This window comes from Elephas maximus, chromosome 7 (assembly GCF_024166365.1).
Source record: "Elephas maximus indicus isolate mEleMax1 chromosome 7, mEleMax1 primary haplotype, whole genome shotgun sequence".
Classification (NCBI taxonomy): domain Eukaryota; kingdom Metazoa; phylum Chordata; class Mammalia; order Proboscidea; family Elephantidae; genus Elephas; species Elephas maximus.
Window position 1 is genome coordinate 98,719,250 of NC_064825.1, and position 26,473 is coordinate 98,745,722.

Genomic DNA, 26,473 nt, shown 5'->3' on the forward strand with positions numbered 1-26,473 from the left:
CTTTTTTACGCTCTCTACTAGTGGAAAATAATTGAGTTTTCCTTCTTTAACAGATTTCTGATTTATACAGGTTCTTGCTTTTGTAAGTTTTACTGTATACACCTACCTTCTAACCCACTACTAAGTATAAACCAAAAACTCGTTGCCGTAGAGTTGATTCCAACTCATAATGACCCTATAGGATAAAGTAGAACTGCCCCATAGGGTTTCCAAGGAGCAGCTGGTGGATTTGAACTGCTGACTTTTTGGTTAGCCACCGAGCTCTTAACCACAGTGCGACTAGGTCTTCTTTACTACTAAGTATATGGAGCCCTGGTGGCGCAGTGGTTAAGAGCTCAGTGGCTAACCAAAAGGTCAGCAGTTCAAATCCATTAGCTGCTCCTTGGAAACCCTATGGGGCAGCTCTACTCTGTCCTACAGGGTTGCAAAGTATATACCAAGGAAAATGAGTACATATGTCTATCAAAAGACATAAGAATGTTCATAGGAGTTCTATTCATAATAATCAAAAACTGGGAACAACACAAATGCCTATCAGTAGGAGAATGGATGAACAAACTGGTATATTCAGATGATGGAGTATTACATATCAGTTAAAAAGAATGAGCTACTGATATGCACAGAAACATGGATGAATCATAGATGTGTTAAGTGAAAGAAGTCATAAAAGCTACATAAGAGAACATGCTGTTTGATTGCCCATTTATTTGAAGTTCAAAAGCAGGCAAAGCTATCATATGGTGAGAGAAGTCACAGTATGGTTATCTTCAGGGTTGGGGTTGGGCTGCCCAAGGAAGCCTTCTGGGGTACTGGAAGCATTCTAAACGTTCGTATCTTGAGGTAAGTGGTGTTTATACAGATATATACATAAATAAAAGTTCATTGAGCTTTATGCTTAAGACTAGTGTACTTTACAGATGGTATGTTCTTTATACCTTTGTGAAAAATAAAAAATAAATTTACATCTTAGATTCAGTATAGGATTTCCTAGTGTGAATAAAGTGGACAGTTAGCCATAAATTTTTATGGGCTAACCTAAGAGAAGTCAAAAGACATATACTTTAAGGGCTTTGTAACTCTTAGAAAATATTACTCCATTATCATTTTTGCTCTTTTTTTTTTTTTCCTACTTTGCAGCCCCTGACCTTTTTGAGCCTGGGAAATGCTTACCTTGCTCTGAAGAATATCAGTGGGGCACTTGAGGCCTTTAGACAGGCTTTGAAATTAACTACGAAGTGCCCAGAGTGTGAAAACAGCCTGAAATTGATCCGCTGCCTGCAGTTTTATCCTTTCCTGTACAACATCAGCTCATCTATTTGCAGTGGTAAGCAGCTATTAAGTGCTCACAAGTTAGCGAGCTCATTGGAAGTTTCCCTTCACATCAACAAAACACGGAAAATGATTTTCTCAGTTTCCCCAAGGATTTTACACGTAGCCGATAAAATTCTAGACATATACAGAAGCAGTTGATTGACTACTTAGAGTAGATGCCATGGAGTATTGAGGCTTTATTCTCTCCCAGGCCCCTGGTTGGGAAAGGCTGACAAGAGTATATTCAACTGGGATTAATAGGCCAAGAGATTTATTTTCTTCTCCCCCAAATCGCTGGTGTTTTGTAATGACCAGTGCTCATGGCAAAGGATATTTTTTCTGTCCATGAAGTCAAACTAATAGAATTTGAAGCAGTTCTTCCACATACCCAGTCATTAAAAGATAGCTTTTTTTCCTTTCAGTGATGGAGGTCCAGCCCTTTAAAAAAAAAAAAAAACCCTTTAGTGCACCTTTAAATAGGACCTGACATTAAAAAAGCTCTTCTTTGCCTTTTTCCATTTCTTCCCATAGCCACTGGCATGTCTACATGTGCATTAAGTATATCCACTTGGGTAGGAAAGTACTTGAGTTAATATATAAAACTGTTGAAAATTCATCCATTAGAACCCTCTTTCAGGTTCCCATGATGTGTGGCTATTATTTAACTTTCACTTGGAGAAAAAAAATCAAGAGTTTAACTCCAGCCTCAGATTGTGAGAGGTGTAGTTTGCACGTGTGTGGATCCGCATCTTCTAGCCTCTGTAGAGCACACAGGGGGGTAATGTAATGTTCAGATTGGATTGTAGTATTCAAGCACAGAGCTACAGTCTAGCTCCCTATATTAGATATTAAAAACCAGGCTCACTTGGTTAAGGGACTTGTCTAAAAAAAAAAAAAAAAAAAGACATCATTAATTACCAGTAGATTTGGAACCTGAAACTGGTTTTCCTGATTTACTATACCAGACGCCTTAGGATTTTAATGGAGTGGGCAAATCATAGACAATAGTATTTATTGAGTGAAAGAAGGTTCTTAAAAAAACATGCTGTTTGATTCCAGTAGGGTTTGCATCTTTAAATATCAGGGCCCAGGTTTTGGTTAAGAAACCAAAATCTATCAGCAGCAACATAGCTCAGTTGTGGATCATTGTTGAGCACAATGTAAACTAGAGTTCTTACATGAATGTTGAAGGCCTAAGATAGTGTTTTAGCAAGATTATGTAATACAGTGGTTAGCATCAGAGTCATACAAATTCATGTTTGAGCCCCAGCTCTGCCATTACTATCTGTCTGATCCCAGTAAAGTAAATTAAGTGTCCTTGTCTGTAGAATGAAAGATGATCAAAGCTATCTCATACACTTGTTGGGAGGCCTATCACATAGTAGATGTTGAATACAAAGTACAAAGCACTGAGAACTATAAAGGTGCAAATTATGGGTCTTTATTATCTTATTGGCACCCTGGTGGTGCAGTGGTTAAGAGCTTGGCTGCTATGCAAAAAGTCAGCAGTTCAAATCCACCAGCCATTCCTTGGAAACCCTGTGGGGCAATTCTGCTCTGTCCTTCAGGGTTGCTATGAGTCAGAATCAACTCAGTGGCAGCAGGTTTGGTTTTGGGCTTAATTGTCTTATTTAACCCTAGAAAATACGTTGTGGTCTTTTAGTTTTGTAGGTTACGCGTGAACAGCCTTGTAAGCAGGATTTCACTTTTTCAATGAGTCATTTGTAGAATCTCTTGTTATTTTTAATTTACTACATCTCCCTCACTGCTCTTGGCATTTCTGTCTGTTATTGGAAAGGAGAGCTTTGTGTGTTTATCTGTATCTCTGTATGTGTGTGTGTATATATATATTTGTTGCTGTTGTTGAGTGCTGTCGAGTCGATTCCAACTCATAGAGACCCTATAGGACAGAGTAGAAGTGCCCCATACTGTTTCCAAGGTTGTAAACTTTACAGAAGCAGACCGCCACATCTTTCTCCCAATATGTATATATAAATAGAGATATGGTGACCCTTTTCTGAAAGGTTTTTTTGTTAGTGTCAGTTCCACCTGATTTTGCTTGGTATTTCATTTTCTGAAAATTTATCCTTATTTTATGCCACTTGTGTCAAAAGAGGAAATTCCATTGTCTTGTACTTTTTCCCTAGAATGTAGGCATCACCTAGCCTGAGAAGGTAATACTTTGGAACAGATCTTTCTCAGAGTTGCAGTATCTCATACTCCAGATTACCCCAAGAATATTATTGGATCCCATTCAGTAACAAAAGAAATCCATTTGATTTGGGAAGAGGGAGTTGTTTTTTGTTTTGTTTTGTTTTGTTTTTTTCATTATTTCAAAGAAAGCTCAACAATTTCATAAAAAGCAAAAAACATTTAGCCCTCTTGATGTGGCATATTGTAATTAACTAGTTTACTAATGAACTTAACACATCTTTACTGAAATTTGTTAAGATCACTGGAAGAAGTTATTACTGCTAATAGACCTGAAATCATTCTGATACAAATTAGAAAAGAATCCAGCATCTACCAACACTTAAATAAATACCAGTATTCACTATTGGAAGTGTGTGTGATGGCATTTTTTAGAACTAAAAACTCATTGTTTTTCACCTAGAAAATGTATGCTATAATGTAAATGTATACTAAAATGTAAATTGTATGCTATGTAGATTCAAAAGCTCATTGCTAGTACTGAACTAATTACAATATTGAATTTTTTACAGTACTAGTTTCTGCAGTAATTCTGCTCATGAACGGTCGCTTTGTTGAGTTCCAGCTCTGAAAAGCAGAAGCTTAAACAGGAGCAGAATTCCTCTGCAGAAACCATAGAGTTCTTATACTTGAAATCTAAACAATTGCATCTACTCCAGTTGTCTGTGAGCGTTACTAAACAATGGGTAAAACAAAAAGCCAAAACTTGCCAACAATGGTTAGCATTTTGGTACCTTCATTGAAATCAGATATTTCTGTTTGCATTTTGCTTTGTAATTTGTGCAGTAATGAAATAAGCTTAGTAAGTCATCCTAATAGTCTGACATAACTGTCTAAAGCCTTTGTTATGATAGTACAAAGGTTTCAAGAGATCAATAAAGCTTATGATCTTTTTCCACATAATAACCAAGGAGTTCATATTCTAATTGATTTTTATTAGACAAGAAATTAAGCTGCCCCTTCATCCACTCCTTTCCCAGCCTAAACAATTCTCTTCTGAAAATCTATTTGAAAAGCTACCAGTTTAACAGCATTTCACATAAGCTTTTCAGATCAAAATTAGCTAAGTACTCTTGGAAACCTTTTTAAAATAATTTTTCCGACCACTATTGTTAGTCTCCCACAAATTATTTTCTTTAAGATACATACTTAGTAAAACTATTTTTAGAGCAATTATGAGATAATGCCTTGAATAGTGTGAGCTTAATGGTAAAATTGTAGACAGTATGTCAGCATCAGCAAGTATTTTATTGCTTGTCATATATAATTATGGAATGTCTTCTGCAGATTTTTAGTTTATGTTTCCTGAAACGCCTGCACAGGTAATGTATCTTATTACCTTTGGATACTGATTCGTTCATCTTAAAAATACAAAATTATTATGCTCACAAAATTTTCCTACTGGTTAAATATGTCAGTTAGTACAGAATTATTTGTCTGACAGTTTATCCAAACTTTTATGAACGTAGAAACAATTTTAATGACTGCCATTTGTTAGGTGCCTATGTTATTAAATGATCTGCTTATCATCTTTCTCTCTTCTAAATAGCATTTAATAAATCCTCCTTCTTCATAGGTAATTTTATATCACCACCACAGTTTCAAGGCTGCTGTGAAGGGAAATTTAATAGACCGATTTTTTTAATTGCCCACTCTTGAGTTAACTGTCAAAGAGAAGTTAGTGCTTCCAGCTTTAACTAAACGTTTTATTTTGGCAGTTTTGAAATACATATTCTTTTCCACATTTATAGGTTTATTATTTTATAATTTGGTTTAACTTAAATAGAACTGAATTAGTCATGTGTAACAAACTCATTCTTCAATAACAACATACTTGGCCCTGTTTAAAGCAAAATGGAATCTGTTAAATAAACCTATAATGTTTGTCATTATAAGCTATTTATAAGGTCTCTGAAGTATTCAACATTAAAAAAGGAATTTTTTTTATTGTGATTTAAGTGAATGTTTACAGAGCAAATTAGTTTCTCATTAAACAGTTAATATACAAATTGTTTTGTGACATTAGTTGCCAACCCCGAGATCTGTCAACATTCTCCCCTTTTGCCATTCGTCTAGTTTTTCTGTCACTTCCTGCCTTCTCATTTTTGCTTTTGGGCTGGTGTGCCCAATAGTCTCGTATACATGACTGAACTATGAATATGAAGCATGTCCCTCAACATGTGTTGTTGCTGGCCCTATAAACCCATTGCCATTGAGTTGATTCTGACTCATAGTGACCCTATAGGACAAAGTAGAACTGCCCCAAGAGTTTCCAAGGAACGCCTGGTGGGTTCAAACTACTGACCTTTTGGTTAGCAGCAGTCACTCTTAACCGCTACACCACCAGGGTTTCTAAAACCAGGACTCGTCCGGGATTTGAACCCAGGCCCTCTCACACCCAAAGCAAGAATCATACTCCTAGGCCAACGAGCCACTGTGTTATTGGTCCTATAGTCCTGTCTAATCTTTGGTTGAAGGATGAACCTCAGGAGTGACTTCAGTGCTGAATTAAAAGAGTGTCCGGAGGCCATACTCTTGGGGCTTTTCCAGTCTCTGTCAGACCAGCAAGCCTGGTCTTTTTTTTTTTTTGTGTGAACTTGAATTTTGTTCTGCATTTTTCTCCCACTCTGTCTGGTACCCTTTATTGCTATCCCTGCCAGAGCACTTAGTGGTGGTAACCAGGCACCACCTAGTTGTGCTGGGCTCAGTCCTGTGGCGGTTGTGGTAGTTGTGGTCCATTAGTCCTGTGGATTAATCTTTCCCTTGTGTTTTGGTCTTCATTCTCCTTTGCTCCAGCCCGGATGGGACCAGTGGATATATGTTAGATGGCTGCTCTCAGGCGTTTAAGACCCCAGTCACTACTCACCACAGTCAGATATAGAACATTTTCTTTATATATGGACTGTGTTATGCCAGCTGAGCTAGATGTCCTCCAAGACCATGGTCCCCAGCCCCTCAGCCCAGTAGCTTGGTCTCTCATGGTGTTTAGATGTGCCTGTAAAGCTTCTATGACCTTCGCCTGGCTAATTTGTGCTAACTTCCCCAGTATTGTGTACTGTCTTACCCTTCACCAGAGTTACCACTTACCTGTTATCTAGTTAGTGTTTTTCCCTCCCTACCCCTCTCCTCCCTTGTAACCATCAAAAATTGTTTCTTTCTGTGTGGAAACATTTAATGTGTTTTTATGACAGTGGTCTCATACAGTATTTGTCTTAAAAAAGGAATTTTTTTCTTTGAAAAAATAAATATATCACGGAGAATGAAACCTTATGAATAATGATTATCTTCTCTAATGACCAAAAAAATGGGAAATAAATTTTGAGAACAATATAAGCAGAATGATTAAATATCTAATCTGTAGATCCAGAAATACATAGATAAGGTAATACAAAGAGAGATTTTTCTAAGCTTTTATTATCCCAAAATATTTACTAAATACTTGTCATCCTTCAGCTTCACTGTTTGCAAATAAAGTTATATCTAGCAAAGATATGTTCTGTTACTTGAACAGTTTAGATTATGCTATTATTATGTCCTTAGTATTGTTCATTCAGTATTATTTTCCTTATATTATAAAACATAAGACCAGTGATAGGTTACATGCATGAGACTTTATTTACATGAGATGCTTACAGGGTTGCCACAAACAATTGGCATTGATGTTTACTGAATATAATTAAACATTAAACCCAGAATTTCTGAACTGTGGTCTTGTCTTAATTCACAGAGACATGTGCTCACTTCAAATACTGGCCCAGGCCTTTAGAAATTCTGAATAAATGTTATACAAAAGAGCTTAGACTGTAATGTTTAGGTATTCTTAGAATTTTACACAAGTTTCTGGTAGCATGTACTTGAAAACTTTCACCACTAGAGAAAAAATAGAAGAATTTTCAAATGATGTATATGAGCTTTAATATGTTCCAGTGTGCAGATGAATTGATTATCCTGTGTTATCTTTACAGCGATTCCATGTTTCCTGTGTAATTGTTTCATTGACCATGATTTGTCTATATTCTTCACCTTAAATTTCTGTAGATTGGTAGCTTGCAGCTTAAAGCAATTTTACGTACACTTTAGATTTTGAAGAAATACATCATGCATCTTGCTGCCCTCTTGTGGGCTGTCCAGCATATACGGCCTGCAGTTAAGGACCTTTTCTTTACCTCATCCTGCATAAGAATTAATGAAGATAAAACCAGAAGAATTAGATGGTGCCTGGCTACCACTATTGACTGCTGTGACTGGGATCACGACAAAGGGTCCTGGACAGAGTGAGAGAAAAATGTAGAACAAAAAATTAAACTCAACAAAAAAGACCAAACTTACTGGTCTAAAAGAGGCTGAAGGAACCCCCAAGACTATGGCCTTAAGATACCCTTCTGACCGTGAACTGAAGCCATTCCCAGAGACCACCTTCCAGCCAAACAGTAGACAAGCTCATAAAATAAACAACACCCGAGAGGAACATGTTCATTAGAACAAACAATTACATATAATCAAAAGGGCAATATTTGCCCAAAAGCAAAGATGAGAAGGCAGGAAAAGGTAGAAAATCAGGACAAAAAGAAATAGGGAACCCAGGGTGGAAGTGGGGGAGAGTGCGGACACATTGTAGGGAATAAAACCAAAGCCATGAAACTCTTTATGTGCAGACTGTTGAACGGGAATCCAATTTGCTCTGTAAACTTTCACCTAATGTACAGCAAAAAAAAGAAGAAGGGTTAATGAAGATACCTGTGGGTTTTTTTTAAAAAACAGGACAGTTTTAAAGGCCCAATTTTTATAACATTATTAATATTCTGCCAGTTACCATCTCCATTTAATTCTTTAAGAATTAATTTACTGTGTGTTTCCAAATCCTGGGCACATTCTGCAACAAAGCCAAGTGTGTAATAAGTTTCTACGTTTTTATATTTCTTCACTTAAAAGAGTTTTAATTTTTTGTTTTACAAATAATAGCTTGACAAATGCCTACATCATAGAAGAGGGGAATAAGAAAAGTCCCCATTTTATGAATGTAGAAGCAAAGGTTGTGATTTACTCAAGCCACAGAGTTAGTGGTGGAGCCGAGACTAAAACCCAAGTCCTCTGCCTTCCAATCCCAGAGTGGTCCCGTGCATAATACCCTTACTCTCAACAACAATCTCATAAACAATTCCACAGCCATGAATGACAGAATTCATATTTGTAGGTTCTTGGGACATTTTCTAAAAGTGGTGTGTATAGTCACTACGCTTTTTATGTCATCCCTCAAAAAAAGATACACACGTTCCTATATAAAACATCAATCTAAACTAGATTATGAAGGACAATCATATTGGATCCTAAATTTGCCACTCAAATTATTCTTTTAATGGTCATCCTCAAAGCAGTTTAAACCTCTTTAGCTGTCAGTCAATGCTTACTGGCTCAGTCAGGTCATGAGCATTCAAAGTGGTGAATATAAAAAGTAAGAAGCATATTAAATTTCAGGAATAAGTGGTAGAGGTTGATAGCAGGTAATAAGGTACCTGGCATTAAGCAAGTTTTCTGATTCCTGTTGCGCCTGCAATGATATAGCCGTTTCCCCTGATCATATGAAATATAGCTACAGAAAAACTTCATATGAACAAAGATGTATTCACCTTTTCTCTCACAGTCCACTGGCTAAAAACCCCAAATACTAAGAATTGGGAAGAGGTCAGTAAAATCCTGGAAACCATGTTTTTATGTGCAAAGTGGCCACTGAGATGAGTGGCTCCAGGTGACTTTAATTTGGTGACATAAAGCAAGAGGAAACAGTGTGATACCATAAGTTATTTGTCTGTTTTTCACCTAATTTAGTGCATTGGCTATATGTACTTAGGTGTGGTAGATATGCTCAAATCAAAATACCTGTCTTAATTCCATACCTCTGAAGTGGGGTCTGCGATCAGGGAATTGGAGAACTTTGTTACTAAAATCCTTAAGACCCTGCTCAAAACATTTTTTGATAGAGGGATTTACATTTGTTACTAAACCTTGAAAACTAAGGTCATTGTTCTTGAGTTTTGACTTCTCTTTTTTCTAATATGGGGCCCTGGTGGTGCTGTGGTTTAGCGTTTGGCTGCTAACCAAAAGGTCAGTAGTTTGAATCCACCAGCCACTCCTTGGAAACCCCATGGGGCAGTTTTCCTCTGTCCTGTAGGGTTCGCGATGAGTCAGAATTGACTAGATGGCAACAGGTTAGCCTTTGTTGTTTTTTTTCTAATTAAAAAAAAATAGGTGCTATATTAGTTCAAATAGCATGCATACCACCTATACCAAAGAAAGGGACATTGCCTAGTGCTTGGTTTTTTGCTTGTATCTAAGTGCTATGAGATATTACTAGGCCGAAGTCCTAATCAATTATGGAATAACTGTGGTCTTAGTGCTATCCTTATAATTCACTTAATCTGAGGAGTAAAATAGACCAAGTAGACCTTGAGATTTTATAAATCTTAACCTTACATTATATCCTTATCCTAGGGGAGGAAAAAAATAAGCCTGATACATCCAACAGGTGCTTCTGATGGCAGGTCCTTTGCCTCTAATCATATCTCCGTGCCTCCATTTGTAGCTTGAGAAAGAGGACCACAGTGAAGGCCTATTGGTTTTCCTACTAGATCCTTTTCCTCAACAACAGCAGGTGACCGTTCACTTACAGCAGGAGAGAGCCAAATAGTCACCCTCATTGAAAACCAACATCTGTGGTTCAGTCACTAAGACTGAGAAAATCAGATTATTACATTTGTTTCCTCAGTGTTTGCTTGAAGCAAATTTCCCTAGGCTGAAGTAAGAAGGAGTTTTAAATTAAAAAAAAAAAAAACTTTTAAAGCTATGGAAGTGAATTTCCTTTCTTTTTCAGTATACGTTTCCACATGGAAAAATATCTCTGTAGTTAACTTCTGACAGATGTTTAAATTCTCTTGTTCAGAGATCTAATCTGACCTTCCACATTCTAGAGGAAGTTACAGCTGCTGGGAGCTTGGATTCCATTGCTGGGGTAGTCTATACGTCGTGTCTGTGTCTCAGCTGGTGCTTGCTTTGTTCTTGTGCTTTCGTCACTAAAGAGAAGGCCAGATTTCTAGCAAGTTCTCCTTTCTCTTCTCTAAAAGGAGACAAGGAGTATAAGTCTGCAGAAACCAAGTCAGCTCGGAATTCTTGGACAAAGCAGGTTTCTCTACCATGTGTGAACAGGGTGTTTCCTAGGATAGAATTCAACTCCAGAATATGTAGTAAAAGGGAAACACAAGCCCACACATTTGTATTTGGGGTTACATGATTTTTTTTTTTTAACTCTCTTCTGACTCATTCCTCTCGCCAAGAGGGAAGAACAATATAATCCTGAGATTGCCCATTCCAGGTCTTCATTGTGGTCTGGTTTCTCTCTGACATTGCACTTTTAAAGTCAGTCAGTACATAACCATTATTTTCAAACCTCCTGCAGAAGATTTCATTCAGCAGTAATTGCTGAATGAGAACAACTCTAAGGAGCCATCACATTTGTTGAAATGATTTTTGTCTTTCTCACATAGAGGACAGTACAGGGCAAAAGAAGTGAGGCATCTGCATTTGTATCTCAGGAGCAGCCATCAGCAACCTAGGTTTTACCCAAAGCGAGGCGTTCTGTATGCTTACATTAGCAGTGGTTACATTAATGTTGCTTCCCAAGAATTTTCTTATAGTAGAACAGTAGTTTCTCTCTCCATTTCAGATAAAAAAATCTAGACACAGAAAAGTAAGTTGATTTGTCCAAGTTCATATGGTAAGACTTCAGCCAAGGCAGGATTTGAGTTCCTTCCATGGAATATTCTTCTTAGTTACAAGGTCTACTAGACTCTTTCACAGCCTCTGGAGGTGGAAATCGTGAAGGTGCCTGGGCCCAGTAAGGTTTCTTTCTTCCTCAAGAGCTATACCTCCTCACGTTCTGTGAAAGTTCTTTGGAATTAGCAGATTGTTCCAGATGCAGCTCTCCGTGGTGCTGTACCCATTCCTCTGTGTGGTGCCAAAGCCCCACCTGCTACCTCTAGTTAAGGTTTCCTGGTAATATTTTGATGTAACGTTACACAGCAGTAGTGAGCAACTGAAAAATATACCTTTTGTTCACACCAAGATTAATTTTGTTATCTTTTCTGAAAAGTGGATTATTTTACAAGAAAAATAAGCATTGTGAAATAATGTTATGAGGTAGCTTAAATTATAATAAAAAGCATTTCATTTCTAAGTTACCTAATTATTTACCAAAAAAAAAAAGATTTTATAACTGAGATGATTTGATTGCAGTCGGATAGAAAGGTAAGGAGAGATACAGGTACCATAAAGGTCACTCATGTCTGTTAAGAGGATGGTTTTATCTGTATTTCTCACCCATGTACTGTATATTTAATTGAATGTGCCACAGTGCCTCCTGTAAGGTAACTTGCAAAAGAAGAAAGGAAACTTACAAAATAAACCACTTAGAGTAGGGATAGTAGTAACATCTTTACAATGTTCCACTGTTCATGAAGACTACTTTTCTAATATCTGTTACTTTGTTTTCAGTGACATAAAGTTCAAGTTCAAATCCTAGCTCCCATTATAAATTATCATTATTATTATTATTAAATTATTACTGTTAATGATTTAGTTCATTATATAATAGGTATTGTTGTCAGGTGCCATCGAGCCCATTTTTGACTCATAGCAACCCCATGTGACAGAGTAGAAGTGCCCCATAGGGTTTCCTAGGTTGTAATCTTTATGGAAGCAGATTGCCAGGTCTTTCTCCCATAGAGCCCTTGGGTGGGTTCAAACCACAAACTTTTGGTTAGCAGCTGAGTGTTTAACTGTTGTGCCACCAGGGCTCCTTATATGATAGGTAGCATAAGGTTATTACAGGATTATTATACTTATTTGTTGTATATATTTAAAAAGTGTGTTGGAGGGAGACAGATTTGGGAGAGGACTGAGGCAAGGGTAACAGCCTAGAGGGAGTTAGTTGTTCACCAGCAAAGAGGTAGTGTTGATTTAACCTGGCAGAGTATCTGTAGTTTATTTTCATATTGTAAGGCAGTAAATTCTCACTGTCTACTAAAAATGTTCTTTAGTGAGCATAGAGCAAATTCTGAGGCTAACTTCTAAATCTACTAAATATCTTAAACCCATAGTTGTTGAGTCGATTCCAGCTCATAGCGACCCTATAGGACAGAGTAGAACTGCCCCATAGGGTTTCCAGGGAGCAGCTGGTGGATTCAGACTGCCAACCCTTTGCCTAACAGCTGAGTTCTTAACCACTGCACTAGCAGGGTTCCTACTGAATATCTTAGGGTTCAGATATCCTGAGCAGGTTAATCCAAAGTAATAGTTTTCTTCTAAAAGATTTGCAAAATGAATTCTGTGCTGCCTTCAAATCTCAACACACACACACACACACTGAAAGTTGGGGTTAGGCAAATACCCTGATAACTTGCAGTTGATCTTACTGAAGATTCTGTCTGAGTCGGCAGAGCTAAAACACCTTGTTGAAAGGGATTACACTGGGATAACTTCTTATTCCTTTGTAACTTTTCAGGGAGACAGCAACAGTAATAATAGCGGTTTACCACATACAAGGCAGTGGTCTAGCTCTTTACATTTAATTCTCAGCAGCCCAATGAAATGGGTGCTATTATTGAAGTTATTTCACAGATACGAAAAGGGATACACAAAGAGGTTAAAAATAACTTGCGCTGTTTTACATAGGTAGAAAGTGGTAGAAACAGGATTGAAACTCTTGCAGTCTGGCTCCAGAGTCTGTGCTCTTAACCACCATGCCCGAATGCTATAAGACCTACATGATTGTGTTATTAAAGCTAACTTCAGTTACTTGACTAAAGAAAGTTTTAATGCTTTTCAATTCACTCGTGATGTTTCTTTATCGTAATTAATCCTAAAGGATCCTGTGGTACTCAACCATGAATCTCTTACCAACTCATGAGATTCAGATAGTAAAGGTTCTTTTTAACCTGTAAGTGGTCACCCAGTCCTAGTTAGAAAGTAGAGCGTATTATCCTAGGACTTTTGTAAACAGAATTAATATGAGAAGATAAGAGATTTTTTTAACCATAGTATTGGTAGGAGCTCCTGAGAACTTAATTACTCTGCAAAAGTGTAAAACTGTTTAGGGATAAATTGTGCTTTTATCCCTAAGGAGACTTATGCTTTGACAAAGTATATTAAATATTCAGTTGTTTTTTTCGTTGTAAGATAGGTTAATGTTAAGAACCTGATTTAATGGACACGAAAAGAGAGAGTGGAGGGAGAGAGCGGGCTGTCTCATTAGGGGGAGTGTGTAGCAAATTGTATATGGGTTTTTGTGTGAGAGACTGACTTGATTTGTAAACTTTCACTTAAAGCACAATAAAAATTATTAAAAAAAAAAAAAAAAAGAACCTAATTTATGCAGAAGATACTTTAAGCACAGAAAAATATGCCGGCATGCCTAAAATCTCACAGCAGTTCCAGAACCGGAAATACCCTCCTTAGAGTTTTACGCTTAGTTGGTATTGCCTTGTAGTGTCTTACTTCACAGTGAAACCAAACTGCCAGAATCTGATGTTCAGTGCTTTGCAACAAGTACCAAGCATTAAGCACAAAAAAGTGTTCCCATTTTCACCTGGGACCTTGTTATCGAATGCGTTTCATTTAAATCATGTAGTTCCTAATTAAAAAAATATTGCATCTCAAAGTTATTTTAAGCCCTAAAATCCCCTCGTTTTTGTGCCAGCAGAAAATAATCATATGCATGGAAAATAACTTGTTACTCTTCAGATGTCTTTCCATTTTTCCTTCTCCAGCATTTCCTTAAGTTTGTTTAACGCGAACATTGTCTCCATCCCTGCGAGGAAGACAGGTAATATTGTCCACGTAGGTGGTTTCAGTTTTCCTCTCAGGGTAAACCGACCTTTACTAGAGTGCAAAGAATAGAAACTTGAGTTTTCTGAAGTGCTTTATTTGTCTCAGACAACTGGAAGGAGTAATTAAAGAATTAGGTAATTTGACTTTTTCTTATTAGCCAAGCTACTTATATAATGCCTGCCAAAACTCTAAACCAGGGTGTTTTAAACTGTTAAAAGAGTTAATATTAGCAGTTATAGTCTTAAAGCATTTTTTTTTTTTTAATCATTTCGATGCTGCCTGCTTGCTGGATATTTATTAAATATTTTTCAAGAAATACCCTAACATAAGCTTTTCATCCTTCCTTTTATTCCCCCAGTTCTCTTCCCTGATCCCCTCTTCTGCCCTCCCTCTAAGAAATGTTGGCCTGAGAGTAAAACATTCTTAGAGTGCACAAAGCTTGCTTCAAGAGGATGTCTGGGTTTGATGTCATGCAGGAGGACTGAGTTTAGCTCTGGGGTCTTCTGCACATCATGTCTTCTAAAATGCTTACCTGTGAAGCATTTTTCATATTGCAGAGATTTAAAAAGATGAAACCAATTAAATCATCATAGTGGGATAGAAGAGAAAAAGAAGATTTACAAAGGCTGGGGAAGAAAGTCAGCTGTGGGAAACACGGCTAGAATCTCACTGAGTTCCAGTGTTAAAAGTCTGTCCTTTGATTGTGTGATATTAAGTTTTACTTAACCTGTGTGTAAAGGTGAAAGATGCTTAAGGGACAAATTCACTGAACCTGAGGGGAGAAAATATTCTGTAGGGATAAAATGTATTTTAAAATTATCCCCATCGTTGTCATCATTATTTCCTCTCACTTTTAATAGTCATGGTTATTTATATCCCAATTAAGAATTGTCTATGAGATGTGTGTTGTTCTGCAAGTAAAGCAGAGGCAATGGGGTGTGCAGAGCTGCTTTTATAAGTCCCACCTAGTCTTCAAAACTTGAGTTCTACCTAGCCAATGCTTACTTTGAAGCACTTATTTGGCATGGCATGCTACCTCGTTATTTTTTGTTGTCTTGTATATATTGTCTCCCCAAATTGCTTGTAAATGTCTTAAAAGCTGGAGGTCACTTGAAATACAGAATCCTCACTTTCTGACGTAGCCTTGTTGAATTTAGCAGCCTTAGATGTGTGATAGTGTAAACTGGAAGATGGAAAGTGAATCCCTAAGACTTGCCTGAGAAAGTGACGCCCCTTCTTCTAAATTCAGTAAGTTGGAGATGGTTTTGAGTCCATTGCATTCTCTTGCACAGTAAGGAAAATGGCCTGACAAGTGCTTTCTTAAATTATGGAATATTATGAATAGAATCTAAAACGGAGCCATCAGATCCAGAAAAAGACTTCTTGTATGTCCATCGCTGCAGAGAGAGCTTGACTGGGGTCATGCCTCTCTTTGAGATAGCATTCTCTAGAAAAGATATTCTTTTAAATTATGTTTGAATGCACCAATAAGGAAAGACAGTTTACACACTCTTAGCCAAATAATTGTCGTCTAATAGAAAAGTTACACTTGCCACTGAAGAGGCATCTTCAACAGCAAGCACAGAAGAAGACATCTGTTCAGTTTAGCCAGATCAGCTGGAATTAACCATCGGCAGTCAAAGGTGTGACAGATGTCATAGCCAGATCACTCCCATGTCAGGCACAGCGTTATACCCGGTGAATGGCCATCAGGTGGAGCTGGATGGTGGCACCTTGTCCATATTAACACACAGTCCCTAATCGGGTCAGAACCTTCGACTCACTGGCAAAATTGTAATAGAGGTCATCCTCACTGTACATATCAAAGTGCTAGGATTACACTCAAGATTTCACATTTCATGCTTGGGTAACTCTTGGGTAAGTCTTTCATGACCAGGATTCGCTTTCCAAAAGAGTGACAGGCATCTTCGTGATATTGCGGTTTTAAATATGGTCTCTACTCTGCCACTACCCGCTCTCCATTTCCTTGGTTTTTAATTTTTTATAATCTCTTGCCTTTTGGTATATCTTTCGTTTAAAGCTATGGTGTAAATTGTAATTCATCAATCTCAGACTTATTCAGGTACTGATCTGTCATTTCTCCCCTTTGAAATACAAATAGAAAGAAAACTCTTTGGTGATATTTTCATTTTCAACAATATGTTTCGCAGCCATGCATTATGGGTAGAACACAATCTTGGGGCTTGATCTTTGTTGTCATAGATTTTTTTTTCCCCAAATATTTGGTTCTTACAATAGGCTAGCAGGTGAAATTTGAACTTCACTGCAAAAGTTTGAATCACAATAACGATGTTGCTTTGGGTTCTCCAGCTCACTAATTTTTGTGTGTTCGGCTGGAGAAAGACATTGTCACCTTTTTGTTCTTCTTGATATTTTGGGACTTGAACTATGAGACTACACCAAAGAGATGTTTCTAATGTCCTATATCTGTGTCTCTTGTTATTGAGGTAATTGTTATGAGAAAAGCCTGGACAACAACCATGACAGACAGAAATATTTTGACAACTCACAGCCCCTGGATGCTGCTGAAGAAGAGCCCTCTGAGAGAGGAACAGAGGAGGACCCTGTACTTTCTGTTGAGAATTCAGGGAGGGACTCAGATGCCCTTAGACTTGAAAGTAAGTTGATTTGACCTGAGCTCTGCTTCTGGGGAACAATCAACTCTCAGGCTTTAAGCTTAGGCTTTCTTTACTTCCCAGAGTTTGCTTCCTTCTTTTTAACAGTCCATCATTCTATTGTGGGATCACGTGGGTGATCCTTAGATGGTGAGGCGGAAGATAAGCTATAATGTGAAAGTGCTCTTCACGCTTCCTTTTTCCTCTACCTCAACATCTTATTTTGCTAGAATAAATTTGATTCATTTATGTACCAGTCTTTCTTCTTAATGTCATTAGTCTGTTGAGTAAGTCATTGAAAAAAAGGAAGACTCCCAACTACATGCCTTTTTTTTTTGCAATGACAGTAAAATTTGGAGAGTTGGCACTTTTCTAAGATTCCAATTTACGTCCGCATTTTGAGCTATACTGTGCTGAACTGTTCTTGCTAACATTATGAATCAATTCATAGTAGTCAAAACAAATGACTCCTTTTCAGTACTTATCCTTCTTAACTGCTTTACTGCTTTTGGAACTGTGGGCAACTCCCCACTTCTCAAAACCCTCTCATCCTGCTCTTGGCTTCTCGGTTATCACTTGCTCTAGGCCTTCTTCTTATCCTCAGACTGTCTTTTAAAATTTCCTTCACTGCTTCTTTATTCTGCGCCTTATTTGTTGGGCTCCCCAGGATCCTAACCTTGGTCTTCTTTGTTTGTCCTTCTGCACGTTATCTCTTGGTGATTCAGCTGCCTTGTAGTACAGCAGTGACTCCAAATCTGTGTTTTCAGCTAGGACAGTCTCTGTAACTCCAGATGGTATTTCCACTTGTCTAGTGGACTCTGTCTGGATTTGTCACAGGTACTTAACATATCCAAAATTAAACTTGTCCTCACTTTCACTCTGTTTCCTGAATTACTTCTAGTTTTATATCTCTGTTAATGGCATAACAAGTCACCCAGGCGCGCCTATATTCAGTCACTCCCCAAGACTCATTGAATCTGTCATCTCTTTCTCTATTCCCACAGCCACTGCCTGAATTCAAACTTTGTTCATTTCTGCCTGGGCTATTACAGTAGTGTCTTCTTAATTAGATTCCCCGTATCTAGTCTTTTAGTCCAGTCTAGGTATGGAGTGTGTGAGTGTAGGAGAGAGGAGAGAGATAACACATGTAACTGCTACAAAATTTGAAAAGAAGAAGGAAGCACTATTACCAGAAGCAACCACTGTTACCAGTTTCTTACGCGTCCCTCAAAGAGTATTTTCTAAAATACAGATCTCATCAGGTAAGTTACCTAGGTTTAAATTTTTTAATGGCTCCATTACTCATAGGAAAAGTCCAAATGTCTTAGCATTGGGTATGAGGCATTTTAGTTCCAGACTCCCTCTCCAACAGTACCACCTAGAAGGCCCTATTACTAATACCCTTCATAAGGAGCCCTGGTCACGCCGTGGTTAAGTGCTCAGCTGCTAACTGAAAGATTGGCAGTTTGAAACGCCATCCACTCTGTGGAAGAGAACACCTGGAGATCTGCTCCCCTAAAGATTACAGCCTAGAAAACCCTACGGGGCAGTTCTACTCTGTCCTGTGGGGTTGCTCTGCGTCAGAATCGAGTGGACAGCATACAACAAGAAGTACCCTACATAGCAGGAAGTGCAAACCTTTCACTGTTATCACATGCCATGCTCTTGTGAGCCTCTGTGCACTTGCACAGGCTGAGAATGGCTTGTGCATGCTGTTCACTTTGTATAGACAATTACTCATCTGCAAGATCCAGCACAAATGTCTGTGAAGCATTTACAAAAGTCTCTCAGCACTGAGTTGCTCCATCTGCAGTGTCCCTCCTGCATTTTGTCAAGCCACACTTCATACAGTATGAATTGCTTGCATGTCTTGTCTCCCATCAGACTATGAGCTTCTTATACACCATGTCTTACATAACTTTATACTACTTGTATACAGTAAATATTAAAGTAATGAAATGTGGCTTTTGCCTTCCTCTATATAAAAAAAAAATTTATTTTTTTCATAGGTTTGATTTACATGTCTAGCAATTACAAAACTGTGGTTCCTTCTGAGTGGTATTGTATTTAAAAAATGATGTAAAAAATGATGTGTAAGAGAAGCAAGGTAGACTTTAGAAAGGAAATTGTGACCTTTATACCTTTACAGGATCAGAAAATCACTTTCATCAAAAATCTACCAGAAATTATTGCACTTTAAAGAAACGAATTCCCAGTAACCGGCTAAAAGGAGAGTCATTTCTAAACCAGAATACCAGTTTGTTCATTTGCAGTGGGGACTGCTCCTCTCTGGTGCCGGGCAGCCTCATGTCTCTTTCTGGTATCGAGACACTCAAAAAACCAAGTGAACAGCCATGAGATTGCTTCCTCTACCTCAAAGTAATGCAGCTCTCTAGGGACTAGACTGTAGAATAAAACCCAACTAAATTTTGCTTCCCCCACATGTCTGTCAGTTTGTCGGACTGTGGGGTCTTGCGTGTTGCTGTAGGGCTGGTAGCTATGCCACCGCTATCCAGGTACCAGCAGGGTCACCCTTGGAGGACAGGTTTCAGCTGAGCTTCCAGACTAAGATAGACTAGGAAGAAGGACCCAGCAGTCTCCTTCTGAAAAGCATTAGCCAGTGAAAACCTTATGAATAGCAGCAGAATATTGTCTGATACAATGCTGGAAGATGAGCCCCCCAGGTTGGAAGGCACTCAAAAGATGACTGGGAAAGAGCTGCCTCCTCAAAATAGAGTTGACCTTAATGACGTGGGTAGACTAAAGCTTTCGGGACCTTCATTTACTGATGTGGCACGACTCAAAATGAGAAGAAACAGCTGCAAACATCCATTAATAATCGGAACCTGGAATGTTCGAAGCATGAATCTAGGAAAATTGGAAATCGTCAGAAATTAAATGGAACACATAAATGTCTATATCCTAGGCGTTAGTGAGCTGAAATGGACTGATACTGGCCGTTTTGAATCAGACAATCATATAGTCTACTATGCTGGGAATGACAGCTTGAAGAAGAATAGGGTTAACATTCATTATCAAAAAGAACATTTCAAGATATATCTTGAAGGACAACGCTGTCAATGATAGGAAAATATCCATATGCCTACAAGGAAGACCAGTTAATATGACTGTTATTCAAATTTACACACCAACCACTAAGGCCAAAGCTGAAGAAATTGAAGATTTTTATCAGCTGCTGCAGTCTGAAATTTATCAAACATGCAATCAGGATGCATTGGTAATTACTGGTGATTGGAATGTGAAAGTTGGAAACAAAGAAGGATCAGCAGTTGGAAAATATGGCCTTGGTGATAGAAACAATGCCAGAGATCGAATGATAGAATTTTGCAAGACCAACGACTTCTTCGTTGCAAATGCCTTCTTTCAACAACATAAACAGCAGCTATACACATGGACCTCACCAGATGGAACACACAGGAATCAAATTGATTACATCTGTGAAAAGATATAATGAAAAAGCTCGATATCATCAGTCAGAACAAGGCCAGGGGCTGACTGTGGAACAGACCATCATTTGCTTATATGCAAGTTCAAGCTGAAACTGAAGAAAATCAGAGCAAGGCCACAAGAGCTAAAATATGGCCTTGAGTATATCCCACCTAAATTTAGAGACCATCTCAAGAATAGATTTGACACATTGAACACTAGTGACCGAAGACCAGACAAGTTGTGGAATGACATCAGGGGCATCATACATGAAAAAAGCAAGAGGTCATTGAAAAGACAGGAAAGAAAGAAGAGACCAAGATGGATGTCAGAGACTCTGAAACTTGCTCACGAACATCAAGTAGCTAAAGTAAAAGGAAGAAATGATGAAGTAAAAGAACTGAACAGAAGATTTCAAAGGGCGGCTTGAGAAGACAAAGTATTATAATGACATGTGCAAAGAGTTGGAGATAGAAAACCGAAAGGGAAGAACACACTTGGCATTTCTCAAGCTGAAAGAACTGTAGAAAAAATTCAGGCCTCGAGTTGCAATAGTGAAGGATTCCATGGGGAAAATATTAAAAGACACAGGAAGCATCAAAAGAAGATGGAAGGAATACACGGAGTCACTATACCAAAAAAATTAGTCAATGTTCAGCCATTTCAAGAGGTAGCATATGATCAGGAACTGAAGATACTGAAGGAAGAAGTCCAAGCTGCTCTGAAGGCATTGGCAAAAAAAAAATAAAGGCTCCAGGAATTGATGGAATATCAGTTGAGAGGTTTCAACGAACGGATGCAGTGCTGGAGGTGCTCACTTGTCTATGCCAGGAAATCTGGAAGACTGCTTCCTGACCAACCGACTGGAAGAGATCCATATTTATGCCTATTCCCAAGATAGGTGATCCAACCGAATGTGGAAATTATAGAGCAGTGTCGTTAACATCACACGCAAGTAAATTTTTGCTGAAGATCATTCAAAAACTACGCATCGATAAAGAACAGTGACGAATCTCTGAAACATTTCATAACATGGAGGAACCTGGAAGGCATTATGCTGAACGAAATTAGAGGCAAAAGGACAAATATTGTATAAGACCACTATTATAAGATCTTGAGAAATAGTATAAACTGAGAAGAACACACACTTTTGTGGTTACGAGGGGGGGAGGGAGGGAGGGTGGGAGAGGGTTTTTTATTGATTAATCAGTAGATAAGAACTGCTTTAGGTGAAGGGAAAGACAACACTCAATACATGGAAGGTCAGCTCAATTGGACTGGATCAAAAGCAAAGAAGTTTCCGGGATAAAATGAATGCTTCAGAGGTCAGCGGAGCAAGTGCGGGGGTCTGGGGAACATGGTTTGAGGGGACTTCTAAGTCAATTGGCAAAATAATTCTATTATGAAATCATTCTGCATCCCACTTTGAAATGTGGCGTCTGGGGTCTTAAATGCTAACAAGCGGCCATCTAAGATGCAGCAATTGGTCTCAACCCACCTGGAGCAAAGGAAAATGAAGAACACCAAGGCCACACGACAACTAAGAGCCCAAGAGACAGAAAGGGCCACATGAACCAGAGACCTACATCATCCTGAGACCAGAAGAACTAGTTGGTGCCCGGCCACAATCGATGACTGCCCTGACAGGGAGCACAGCAGAGGACCCCTGAGGGAGCAGGAGATCAGTGGGATACAGACCCCAAGTTCTCATAAAAAGACCATACTTAATGGTCGGACTGAGACTAGAGGAATCCCAGCGGCCATGCTCCCCAGACCTTCTGTTGGCACAGGACAGGAACCATCCCTGAAGAAAACTCATCAGACATGAAAGGGACTGGTCAGCGGGTGGGAGAGAGACGCTGATGAAGAGTGAGCTAATTATATCAGGTGGACACTTGAGATTGTGTTGGCAACTCTTGTCTGGAGGGTTGATGGGAGGATAGAGAGAGAGGGAAGCCGGCAAAATTGTCAAGAAAGGAGAGACTGAAAGGGCTGACTCAAGAGGGGGAGAGCAAGTGGGAGTAGGGAGTGAGATGTATGTAAACTTTTATGTGACAGACTGATTGGATTTGTAAACGTTCACTTGAAGCTTAATAAAAGTTATTAAAAATTTTTAAAAAATTAAAAAAAAAGAAGATGGAAGGACTACACAGAGCCACTGTACCAAAAAGAGTTGGTTGACATTCAACTATTTTAGAAGGTAGCATATGATTAAGAACTGATGATACTTGCTATGGATTGAATCATGTTCCCCCCCAAATATGTGTCAACTTGGCTAGGCCATGATTCCCAGTATTGTGTGGTTGTCCTCCATTTTGTGAACTGATATAAATATCCTATGTGTTACAAAAAAAAAAAAAAAAACGGCTGCAGCAGTCTATCAACAGGCAAGTGCCAGAAATTCAGGCCAGTTTCAGAAGAGGACGTGGAACCAAGGATATCACTGCTGATGTCAGATGGATCCTGGCTGAAAGCAGAGAATACCAGAAGGATGTTTACCTGTGTTTCATTGACTATGCAAAGGCATTCAACTGTGTGGATCATAACAAATTATGTATAACATTGCAAAGAATGGGAATTGTAGAACACTTTAATTGTGCTCATGAGGAACCTTTACAAAGATCAAGAGGCAGTTGTTCAGACAGAACAAGGGGATACTGATTGGTTTAAAGTCAGGAAAGGCATGCATCAGGGTTGTATTCTTTCACCATACCTATTCAGTCTGTATGCCGAGCAAATAATCTGAGAAGCTGGACTATATTAAGGACAGGACATCAGGATTGGAGGAAGACTCATTAACAACCTGCATTATGCGGATGACACAACCTTGCTTGCTGAAAGTGAAAAGGACTTGAAGCACTTACTAATGAAGATCAAAGACCACAGCCTTCAGTATGGATTGCACCTCAACATAAAGAAAACAAAAATCCTCGTAACTGGACCAATGAGCAACATCATAACAAACAAAAGATTGCAGTTGTCAAGGATTTCATTTTACTTGGATCCACAATCAACAGCCATGGAAGCAGCAGTCAAGAAATCAAATGACGCATTGGGTAAATCTCCTGCAAAGGACCTCTTCAAAGTGTTGAAAAGCGAAGATGTCACCCTGAAGATTAAGGTGCGCCTGACCCAAGCCATGGTATTTTCAGTCGCATCATATGTGTGTGAAATCTAGACGATGGATAAGGAAGACCGAAGAAGAATTGATGCCTTTGAATTGTGGCGCTGATGAAGAATATTGAATATACCATGGTGGCATAGTGGTTAAGAGCTATGGCTGCTAACCAAAAAGTTGGTGGTTCAAATCCACCAGGCGCTCCTTGGAAACCCTATGGTGCAGGCAGTTCTACTCTGCCCTATAGGGTCGCTATGAGTCGGAATCGACTTGGCAACAGTTAGGTTAGGTTTAGGCCAAAAGAATGAACAAATCTGTCTTGGAAGAAGTACAACCAGAGTGCTCCTTAGAAGTAAGAATGGCAAGACTGCGTCTTACATACTTTGGACATGTTGTCAGGAAGGATCAGCCCCTGAGAAGGACATCATGCTTGGCAAAGTATAGGGTCAGCGGAAAAAAGGAAGACCTTCAACAAGGTGGATTGATACAGTGGCTGCAACAATGACCTCAAGCATAACAACGATCGTAATAACGGGGCAGGAGCAGGCAGTGTTTCATCCTGTTGTGCCATAGGCTTGCTGTGAGTTGGAACTGACTCGATGGCACCTAACAGCAACAACAACAACAAATTTTGCTTTGTCTCCCATTTTTATGAATACATCATTACAGGAGATAGTCAAATTGTAACATAGCACTGCGTAAGTTTCTTTAATTCCATTTTCAACTCTAGAGATAGAACACAGTCTCCCTGACTGAGATTAGATGTTTTCCTGGTTCCTTCAACATCATGCAGACTGTTTCTTATGGTGAATTCCCCTTCAGATCACTAATTTAGTCATAGCGTGATGAAGATTCTTACTAGTTTTAGATACTAACTTTTCCTCAATATTTTCTAAATTTTGAGAGTATCTTGTTGTTAACTTTCTGATACTGATAAGTTATGGTGTAAGCAGACATGTTCATACCAGTAGGATTCCAAGTGGATAACCAGTAGGTTATCTGAGTAAGCACACCTTTTTTTTTTTATTATTGTACTTTAGATGAAGGTTTACAGAGCAAACAAGTTTCTCATTAAATAATTAATACATATTGTTTTGTGATTTGGTTGCCAGCCCCACAACATCTCAACACTCTCCCCTCCTCCACCTTGGGTTCCCTATTACCAGCTTTCCTATCTCCTCCTGCCTTCTCGTCCTTGCCCCTAGGCTGGTGTGTCCAGTTAGTCTCGTTTGGTCTTATGGCCCTGTCTAATCTTTGGCTGAAGGGTGAACCTCAGGAGTACTGAGTTATAAGGGAATCCAGGCGTCATGCTCTTGGGGTTTCTCCAGTACATCTGGTCTTTTTTTTTTGGTGAGTTAGAATTTTTATCTAGATTTTAATCCAGCTCTATTTTTTTGATTGGTAAGGTCATTTTTTAAAGAAAAGTAGCATCTGCTGTTACTGTTATTTTCTAAAACGAAGATTTTAATGTCAAAAAGTACATAGGCAAAAACACAGTAGGTGTCACCACTGTCCATTTGCGGATTTTTCCATCACCCTTAACTGGAGCTCATTCTCCCCTTAGCATGATGAAAAAGTAATTAATGTCACTGAGTTGTACATGTAAAAAATGTTGAAATGGCAGATTTTTTTGTTTTGTATATATATGCTTACCACAGTAAATATAAATAATAAAAAGAAAACAGTAGGCAACCTTACACCACAATTGAATATCTGTATCTGCATGTGAATATATTTACATTTTATAGCTTTAGTTATATGTCCCTTTCTTGTTTTTCATTTTGCTAAGGATTGGTGAAAATTTGTCACTGAGGAGTGTTTGAGAACCATTGCATTAATACCTCTTCATCTAATCAAGAATTCTTCCCCAGAAAACCTCCACCTTTAGAAGGATGAGCATCGGTTTTGTAGTCAGAGATCTTGTTACCATGTCCTGGCTGCACCACCTGCACGTTATTAAGCCTTGGGCAAGTTACTAAATTTCGCTGAGTCTTCCTTGCATCATTAATTTAAAAATAAAAAACGTATCATTGGATAGTTTTAAGTATTTAAATAAAATAACTTAGAATTTCTTTGAGTACCAGATACACAGTTAGAACTCCATACATGTTCGCTTCAACAAACATAGGCATGACTCTGCTGCTTCAGGACTTAGAGGCTGCTTGTGATCAAAAGTCCTCACAAACACATTTGCATAGTATATGCTGTTCATTTGAAGGGAGCCATAAAATATTTGCATAAGTGTTGTTGTAGGAAAGACCCCCTGTGTGCTTTTCTAAATTTTCTTTTCTGAGGTTTCCATTTCCTTTCACAGTGTATTCACCCAGCTAAGAGGGAGAAGAAGAAGTACCACTGCTGCGAATGGAAATTCATGGTTGTTGAATAGTACCTGAACGAGTACTATGTAACTGTTTTAATAACTCGATGGCCCTTGAATTTTAGGTACAGTGGTTGAGGAAAGCAATGGTTCTGATGAGATGGAGAATTCAGATGAAACAAAGATGTCAGAAGAGATATTGGCTTTGGTGGATGAATTTCAACAGGCATGGCCTCTGGAAGGCTTTGGGGGCGCACTAGAGATGAAAGGGCGGCGTCTGGACTTGCAGGGAATACGAGTACTTAAAAAAGGTCCCCAGGATGAAGTGGCCAGGAGCTCTTGCTATGGAGACTGCAGAAGTGAAGACGATGAAGCAACAGAATGGGTAAGAGTTTGCTTTTACAATCCCAGACGAACTGTAGACCGGGTCTTTGAAGGACTCCTAGTTTATAAAGTGGAAAGTTTCCATTTGGTATGTGGCAGTAATTTACTCCATATTCCAATATAGCCTTCACATTGGCATTGCACTGCAAGAAGCATTTCGTTTTACTTAGG

General features: G+C 38.6%; 1 protein-coding gene across 5 annotated transcripts in view; it reads left to right on the plus strand.

Moving 5' to 3' along the window:
* Window positions 1-26,473, plus strand: part of TTC17 (tetratricopeptide repeat domain 17) — a 124,005-nt gene that overhangs the window by 61,122 nt on the left and 36,410 nt on the right. For all 5 annotated transcript variants that reach the window (XR_007518241.1, XM_049890918.1, XM_049890921.1 and 2 more), the window contains 3 exons: window positions 1,138-1,324; window positions 16,869-17,039; window positions 26,044-26,303. Coding sequence is in view for 4 of the 5 variants with exons in the window: in XM_049890918.1 (XP_049746875.1) it covers window positions 1,138-1,324; window positions 16,869-17,039; window positions 26,044-26,303 (618 nt within the window). In the remaining variant the exon portion in view is untranslated. The remainder of the gene's footprint in view (window positions 1-1,137; window positions 1,325-16,868; window positions 17,040-26,043; window positions 26,304-26,473) is intronic.